Source organism: Colletotrichum higginsianum, chromosome 3 (genome assembly GCF_001672515.1).
Source record: "Colletotrichum higginsianum IMI 349063 chromosome 3, whole genome shotgun sequence".
Lineage (NCBI taxonomy): Eukaryota > Fungi > Ascomycota > Sordariomycetes > Glomerellales > Glomerellaceae > Colletotrichum > Colletotrichum higginsianum.
In genome coordinates, this window is record NC_030956.1 from 2,175,285 (window position 1) to 2,183,860 (window position 8,576).

At 56.6% G+C, this 8,576-nt stretch overlaps 3 protein-coding genes across 3 annotated transcripts; all 3 read right to left on the reverse strand.

Moving 5' to 3' along the window:
• Positions 1-335: 335 nt before the first annotated feature.
• CH63R_04205 (uncharacterized protein) lies at positions 336-1,005 on the reverse strand (the record flags this gene model as incomplete). Its single annotated transcript, XM_018299180.1, has 2 exons — positions 336-775; positions 834-1,005. 2 exons carry the CDS (start codon positions 1,003-1,005, stop codon positions 336-338), a joined length of 612 nt encoding a protein of 203 aa, XP_018160426.1.
• A 1,765-nt stretch (positions 1,006-2,770) lies between these two features.
• Positions 2,771-4,020, reverse strand: CH63R_04206 (FAD-binding protein; the record flags this gene model as incomplete). Its single annotated transcript, XM_018299181.1, has 2 exons — positions 2,771-3,806; positions 3,896-4,020. The coding sequence occupies 2 exons, from the start codon at positions 4,018-4,020 to the stop codon at positions 2,771-2,773; spliced, it is 1,161 nt and encodes a 386-aa protein (XP_018160427.1).
• A 1,332-nt stretch (positions 4,021-5,352) lies between these two features.
• CH63R_04207 (Phosphatidylethanolamine-binding protein pebp) lies at positions 5,353-6,350 on the reverse strand (the record flags this gene model as incomplete). The annotated part of the gene is made up of 2 exons (XM_018299182.1): positions 5,353-6,134; positions 6,203-6,350. 2 exons carry the CDS (start codon positions 6,348-6,350, stop codon positions 5,353-5,355), a joined length of 930 nt encoding a protein of 309 aa, XP_018160428.1.
• Positions 6,351-8,576: the final 2,226 nt, after the last annotated feature.

Here is an 8,576-nt window from a genome sequence, read left to right on the forward strand (position 1 = left end):
CTTGGCGGTAGCACATACGCGCATAGAAAAACATCACACCCTACACGCCATGATCAGAGGAAATCTCTCATTCACTTACAAACGGGGGTACGGGGGGATCAGGGTGAGGAAGCAAGAAAACATCCAAGGGTATCTGTATTCGTACCTCAATCTAAGAAAAGAAAAAAGAAGGGAAAAAACCCTTAATTTGATGATAAAACGGCGACACCCGAAGGTCATTCAATCATCCACCTATGTTCAACTCCGTAAGGAATATCGGCCCGCAAATGCCGCCAATTCTTAATCCAACTGAGATGATGTTTTTTAATCGAAACTCTAGGGCCAGAGACGAGAAGTCACGGGGCGCCGGGAACAGCAGATTGGCCGGGCTGGCCACCGGGTTGGCCACCAGCACCAGCAGCGCCAGGCTGGCCAGGAGCAGGAGCACCGATAACTTCAGACTGGCCGGGCTGTGCAGATGCACCCTGGCCGTAAGAGCCGTAGCTGCCGTAGACACCGTATCCAGGAGCCTGGCCCGCGCTTCCGGAGGGGGCACCGTTAGGGTTGTTGTTCTGACCGTTTCCACCGGGGTTGGAGCCGCCGCCAGTCTGTCCACCTCCGTGCTGGTGATTAGCACCGTCACCGGCGCCGGTGATGACGGGGTTGGCGGCGTCCGTGACACCGTTGCCGTTGATAACGACGTTGGCGGTCGGGGCAGATGATGGGGATGATCTTCTGCGCGCAGGGCTCGCAGTAGATGGTGGTCTCGGCGAAGCAGGGAGGGAATGACCTTGGTCTTGTACTCCCAAGGCCAGCCGGTGCAGACCTCGGTGATTGTTTACGTGGCGACCCACGAGGTGGTGGGGCTAGCTGCGATGGCCGTCGTCGTGTAGAGGTTTGTCGACGTGACCACCGGGTCGCAGGTGACGAAGGCCGAGGTGGTGATTTGACCGAGACTACGGCCGTGCTGGTTAGCCTGTTGCTCAACATGGGCCATGGAAGGTTGCGGCTAGTGAGATATCTCATCTTGACGATTGTTCAATGGAAGCTCTACGAGGGATTGCATTCAGATAGGCATAAAGGGTATATTAGGGACGAGCGTGTGAATATAGATAGAGCTGCACAAAACGAGCGACAGGCGGAATATCCTACGAGGAACGAATGCGAGAGGACGTAGTCAAACAAATGACTAGATTAAGCGAGAGAGTTCTTCGCGAGAAGGTCAAGCGGTGAGGGGAGGGAAGAGGATAGGGGAACTGGGGAAAGGGGAAGAGAGGGATGGGTCGATACATGGACCCTATACATCACGACTGGCCGTCCTTCGTCTTATCGAGGGACTTGTATGGAAGTCAACGAAACCAGGAAAGAAGGAGGAGAAATACCGAGACATGTACGGGCTCCGAACTGCACCCGAATGATGCTGTTCCTTGGTCCCTCGTCTCGGTCTCACTTTTCCTTCCTGGATTCTGGATCGACGACCCCTCGACCTTCATCGCAGCTCCAGTGACGGCATAGCCGAGGCTGCAAAGAACGAGCTGGAGGATTGCGGATGGGGCCAAGCAGGAACCGAAGCTCCCTTACTTTGATCATATACCTTGCCGCTTCCCTTCAGCCTTCCTCCGACCTGGTAGACGGATTCTACGATGGGTTGCACAACACGTTCTGCCCTGTTGAAGTCCCTCCTCTGTTGTTGTCCCGTTGCCGGGGGACGCAGATGCAGGCTCGCGGCAACTTGTCTGGATCCGACCAAAGCGCATGGCCAGTGGGGTCAATTGATTCAGACCAGCCGCACCGAGATAGAATCCTTTAGTGCGTCAGGCATAGAAAATTCGTTGCCGTTGTACATTCTTCCACCGTCACTACCACCGGGTGCGGTGCGGTGCGGCCACTTTGGAACGAGTAGGTCAGGGAATGGCACTACAGACGAGCAAGGCGCCGGTCCCATTCCCATCTAAACCCGCCATCCCGGATCTCGTTCATTGCGACGGACGGGTCTACACGAACAAAACATTGACTGGAAAGCCCTGTCACGGACCTTCAAACATTCATCAACATGAGCAAGCAATAAAATAAAAACTCGGTCATGCGCGTATTGGCATGTCCCCCATCAACAGCATCACTCACCCACCGCCCGAAAGGGCCTGGGAGGAGACTTCCTATAATCAAGGGATTTTAATCTGCAGAGCGATCCCCTCCGAAGAGGAGAAAAGGCAACTCGACACCGTGGATAAAAGACTGGATGTAGGTCGTGGCAGCTCTGGGTTACTTTTTGATCTAAGGAAAAGAAAAAGAAGAAGAAAGGGAGAAAGAATTTCGTTCGCGCGCCGCCGTTATGAACCCGTTGGATTTCGACGCTAGACCGTGTTGGGGCGGGCGGTCAGGGCAAGTACCGTGGGATCCGTTAGCGGGGGGGGCACTGAGTTCTGGCACTGTGAAAATTGCTGAGTTTTCCATTGGCATCCACAGTGTGTCCACTTTCGTCCGGCCTCCACTCACTCTGTACCATATCCCGCTTCAACCACACATCACCAAACAACCATCATTGGGATCAGGGCTGTCAGCATGATCGAGCCAGTCTCAAAAAATTAAAACAATCATCATTCAGCCGTGTCTAGTCTAACCGCCAATGGATTGATGATCCATACCAGAAGAAAGGAGAAGCCGTTTGGTTACGCGATGGAACAATGAAGAAACAAAAAACCGGGTGACCTTACCGCCGTATCCATCAACGGCGCCCAAGCGCCGAAAGCGCCGACTAACAAATACATGCAATGAACCATTAAGTGCCGCCTCACCAGTTCTTCGTGACCAGCATCGTCCTCTTGCCGGCCGCAACGTCCTTGGCGTAGTCGGTGCCCAGGAACCGCCCCTTGAACAGCCAGATGAGGATGCTAGGCAGCTTCCACGTGCCCATCTGGCCCGTTGCCCTGCTCCGTCCGATCGTGACAGCACCAAGGACCTTGGTGTCGACGACATAGTCGGCCGGCCTCGACGCGCCGGTGAAGTGCGCCTGGATGCTCTTGACTGCGTGTTGCGTCTGCTGGTCGGCGAGGCGAGCGTACCCGTCCTCAAGGTTCCCGACGTCGCCCACCACGAAGATGTTTTCGTGGCCCGGTACCCGGAGGCTCGCGTCCTGGTTCACGTAACCCTGCGTGTCCAGCATACTCGCTGGCAGGAATGATGTGTTGGGGACGTTGCCGGTGGTGGGGACGTACGCGTCCGCTTGGAGCGTCGTCGTCTTGCCGCTCTTGTCCGTGAGCTCAAGCGTCTTCCGTCCGTCGGCCCCTGTGCTGACGCTCGTGACCTTGGTGTTGGGGATTGTCTTGACGTTCATCTTGCGCAGCTCGTTGAGCGCCGCCTTGCGGACGTTGTCGTTCAAAGGCTCGGCGAGGGGCAGGTCGCTGCTGAAGACTAAGTAGACGTCCTTCTTTCCGTTGAACTCAAAGCCGATTTCCCCGACCGTCTCGACGCCGGTGGTGCCGCCGCCGGCGACGACGATGGTCTTGGCGTCGGCGATCTGCTTGCGGAGGCTGCCGAGGGCCTGCTTGGTCTCTTCCGTCGTGCCGACCTCCTTCCACGGCATGTTTTCCTTGGAGCGGGTGCCCGTGGCGATGACGACGGCGTCGTAGGCGATGGTGCGGTGGGCGCCGTCGTTAGTCTTGACGATGACGGTCTTCTTGTCGTCGCTGAGCGTCTCGGCCTTGCCGAAGACGAGCTCGTAGCTTTCCTTGGGGTACTTGGCAAACTCGGGCGCGATGGGCTGGAAGAGCTTGTCATCGCCGAGCTGGCCGGGGACGACACCGCGCACGGAGGCGAGGTTCCAGTAACTGGCAAAGGTGTAAGTGGATGGATGACATCTTGCGCGTGTTCGCAAACACGCGCCGAGAGCAAGATGGAAATGAGAAGAGAAACTCACTGGTCAGTGTTGGGCGTCACCAGGATGACTTTGAGGTCCTTGACCAGCGGGGTTGTGTGCTTCAAGACATGGTGGGCAATGGGCAACCCAGCTATGCCGGCGCCAAGAATGACGAGAGTCGGCATTGTGCTGGTGGTTGACGATGACGCTTTGCAGGTAAGGCGAGGTGCTGGGGTTTGTCTAATAGAGGCTCTAAACAGCTCAGCAGTGCGATAGTTCGATGTTGCGTCGCTTGATAACTGAGTCCACTGTGGAATATAATGGCCTTTCGGGTTTTTGATCCGTTTTTGAACGCGTGGTTGCGATAGCTTGTGCTGCTGCGTTGGGTGTGTACGTATTTGGGTATTGATCGAGTAATTGTTCAACCGGTTCCCCCTTAGTAGAAATCACCCGAGGCGAGTGCAGTAGCTTTATACAACTTCAATCGGTAAAGCACATCATCCAACGACTCATTCTATCCATTTGAGTTCGGCATGCGTAGTCAAGCCTACCGTCCGCGTTCCGTGGGCGCGCGCGGCAGGGTGTAACGCGGAGGCATGTCGCTCCGCTGAGGCTTCCTGCAGCCTGCACGCCCTGCGCGCCCTGCAACGAAATGAGCGCGCGCGACGATGACAATCTAGATTGTCAAGACAACAAAGTAATTTTTCCTCTCTCTTTCTTTTCCTAGTACTGCCCGTATTAGAGAGCAGATCCGCTAACGGAAAATGCGTCCTCTGGCCAGAGTGCGCGCGCGCTGCGGAGCGGAGTTTGTACTTTACCGCCCAGCCCCACCCATGCACAGATCGTGGCCAGCCAAAGAAAAGCGCCCTTGGGAAACGACATTCCGTCCGTATGAGGCAGCTCGAGACGAGGTAAGAAGCTAGCGGCGGCAGGGCGTGACGAGATCACGTGATATAATACGTAACTTACTTTGCTGCCCCCGTTCCGCGCGCGGTGGAGTTTGTCGACCGGGCGGTCGCTAGGTGGGCTTCCGACCCACGTCCGAAGACATGCCGCCGGCGTCATCCCCGGCCGGAGCCCCGCGCATCAAGTCTTGGCTCTTGTCGTTTTTGCTTACGTTTGGTGACATCTCCTGCTGGCAGCTTTACACGGACGCATCCTTCGCCCTGGGTCGACAACTCGTGTGAGCACGTCCATCGGCCTGGGATAGAGTACGACGACACATGAATGACTGTTGACGCGGCCATCATCACTAGAATTATGTGCTGCATATAAACCGTTTGCTGTATAGGCATGCTGCTTTACCCTATATGTACAACTGGCACTCCCTTCGGCATCCAGCTTGGATCGGCAGCCTGAGAAACGAAACAAGTAACATATTCTGGCCTCTTCAGCAGTCCATTAAACAGACTCGAGGTGCCCACTCAGCACATCTTCCTCTCCAATAGGTAGGTCCATGTATAGCTTCTTGCACCCCCTTTTTTTTTCGCCTTCGCTTTTTCCATTCTTGTTTCTGTCTACAGCAACAAAAACAGTGAACCAGCCAGACACAGTCCTATCGACACAACGCCAATACTCGGGCTGAGACCGAAAGCGCTCGCGCGAGCGGGGGCCGACGGCTGAGCGCCCCCGGGGGGCGGCGCGCTGGCACCGGGAGTCTGTGCAGGCGCACTGGGCATGGGCATCGTCATTCCGGGAGCCGTGGTCATGCCGGGCATATTGGGCATGCCTCCGCCGGTGCCGGGGGTCGTCGGAGTGCCGCTAGGCATTGTCGGCATCGGCTGCATGGGTGCGCCGCCAGTGCTATTACCCCTAGATCCTCCTCCTGGCAATCCCTGTCCGGCGCCGACGGGGCCGGCGTTCGTGACGCGGAAGAAATTGCCGGCTACGACCTTGTCCTGGAGCCCAGCGGCCATCAGGCCGTTCATGACGTTGAAGTCGCGACGGTTCTGGGCCGCGCCCGAGAGGGCCATGAGGCCCTGCTGCGTGATGGTGGTGTGATCCACCGCGACGAAGGTGTACCTGTGGCTGAGGGGTTCCCTCGCCGGCGGGTTGGGGCCGAGGTACGGCGCAAGAGCGGCCGCGTTCATCCTGTTCTGCATGATAAAGACCCTTTTCGGCCCGGCGGTTGTGTTGAGCGTCACGGGTGTGTCGGCGGACATCAGGCCCGTCTGCAGCCAGTGGAGGAGAGTGCCCGTCTTGGGCGGCTGGTTGGTCGGGACGTCGATATCCACCATTATCACCGCGTACTGCCCCTTGAGCTGCTGTTCCGTTGCGATCGTGGGCATGACCTGGCTAGCTGATGACGGCGTTAGACAGCCACTTCTCGGGCCTCGATCGTGTATACCTATCCGCTGGCGCGCTTACAGTCTTTGGGCAGGTTCACGCCATCCAGTGCCGAGATGCCTCCGTAGGAAACGATTAGAGGGGTGTTTGAAGCGGGCATGAAGCCCATGGGCGTAGCGGCCGACGTCAACGTCGCCGCCGCCAGGACGGCAATGGCCTTGGACAGCATTATTAAGTAAATATTCTCAAAGGAGCGGGATGAGGTTTTCTTTTTTTCTTTCAAAAATCGCTGTTTTGATGAGAATCGAAGGGAGGGAAGCAATCGGGAAGGAAAGGAAGGCAAACAATTAAACACTACCGGGGGCCTCAAACGCAACGTCGTTTAACAGGAAGTGGGAAAAAAGAGTTTGGACCACGCAACCCACGGGTCTTCGAGGGCAACCCAGGAAGACATTATCTAGAGCGCCTCTTGTCTTCCCTCTTCGCCTCAACTCGACCTTTTGGGGTCACCCGCAGGCGCGGAAACATTATCGACCGAAGATGAAACGCTGTCTCAGCACGGTTGTTACAAGACGCAATGCCTGCTGCATGAAGCATTGGCCGCGACCACCCTCGTCGGGGGGGAGATGCGCGTCGATGGACGGGGGGAAGCTTTTTGCTGGTTAATGCAGGGTTGTTCTATTCACGCTGGACCCCCGAGAGGCGCAGGTTGCGACTGCAGTCGCCAATGTCATGAGGCATCGCCCAAGATCACGACTTCCCTGTTGTTCCTGTCCCATTGTAGGGTTTTCGGGAGGATGCTCAGTCCCTGCAAGGACATCGACCACCTGCAACTTGAGTCTGGTTCTTGTTGGCAGTGTTGGGTACGTTCCGCTAGGCAGCTCGTTGGTAAAAACCCCCGATGCCATCCTCCCTTGGGTCCCTTGGCGAAATAAGTATAAACAAAGCTTGTTGATCCTTTGCTAAGCAACGGATATTCAGCCAAGAGATGGGATGCTTGTGCGACGTCGGCATGGTTTCTGGGCCGAATCCGGGGTCTGTGTGCCGTCCATCGTAGATGCGCTCTACTTGCACGACTGGCCATTGCGCCGGGAACCAGTTACACTGCAGTGGGCATGTTCGACAGCCTACCCATCTACGGTCGAAAGAATCCCTACGAATGTGTACTAACCGATCGTCGACTTGGTGGCTGAGAAGTAGCGATTTCACAACTCCACGGAGGCTTGCGCGGACTCGGAGGCGGGACCGGACGCTGCCCCGGTCGTTCTGCTGCTGCAAAGGCACGACGGCAAAGGGAAGCGACCGGGATAGCCCAGCCACGAGAGGTAACGGCTTGCAGATCGCATGAAACAAACGGCCATAAGTTTCCGATACTCGGCATCCGGACTCCGGCGTGGTCTCTTCGCCAACTGTCCTCCGGGGCGTACCCCAAGTACGAGTATATAACCCAAAGAGGGCGCCATCTGATGTCCGCCACGAGGGCGCTGGTTCGCTGCTTTGCAGCACTGCCTTACAGAGACCAAGCAAGAACGAAGGAGGGCATAAAGACGCTTTTCTTTCCCGTTGGTGTTCCGGCTCGTCGTGCAGCCGCGCTGGTTCGCTGGTTCGCTGGTAAGATTTAGAGGTTGAAAGTATCTCAGCTGCTGTTGACCATTCGGCCCATGCCGTCCTGAATCGATGACGACAAAATTCGTGTCAGATTGGCGACAAGGTTTCTGCCCTAGAGTACTGCTGCACAGCATGACAGTGGGTACTTATTATGCCTGAGTGCGGGCAGCAACTTGGATAAGATTGAAAGCGACAGGTCGTTATTCGGGTATCCCTCAGAAGGGCGATGTGGTCTCGCACCCGGTGTGTTTGGCTGAGGGCGTATCTGCTGAGCAACAAGCCAGATGAGCCCAAAGGATTGATCGTCGGTTCTCGTCTGGACAGCCAACACCTTTCTCTCTTTTTTCGTAAGCCGCACACGATCCTTTGCCGCTGAGTGGTTTGTCTCGTCTTGTCCGCACGAAGCGATCGACGGCGCTGCCGGCTGTATGGGGCCTTCCGGTCCGAACAACAGTGCACCTGGCCCTCTGCGATACAGCAAGCCCCGATGATGGTTGCTAGGCATGCATCCACGGCTGAATTGCAAAAACCTGGCGACATTTTCGTGCCGGGGTGTCCATAAGGTCTAGGAACGTCGAAATACCCAATGTAGCCCAGGCAGCGTGGCAGTCCGGGCAGCCTGCGTTTACAGGAAGTCGTTTCTTGTATCGCACCCCGCCTTTGAACACTACCTGGGCGGGGTCGGACGGGGGATCGGCAAGCGATCGACTATCTATCGTGTGGTCCTCAAAGGGAGAGACAAGGGTCCAGCAGTTAGATCAGGCGAGGGTTGCTTATCGTCCTCTGATCGTCACTACTCCTCTGTCTGCCCCCTCTTAGAGCGAGCTCAGGGCCTATGCTGAGGTGG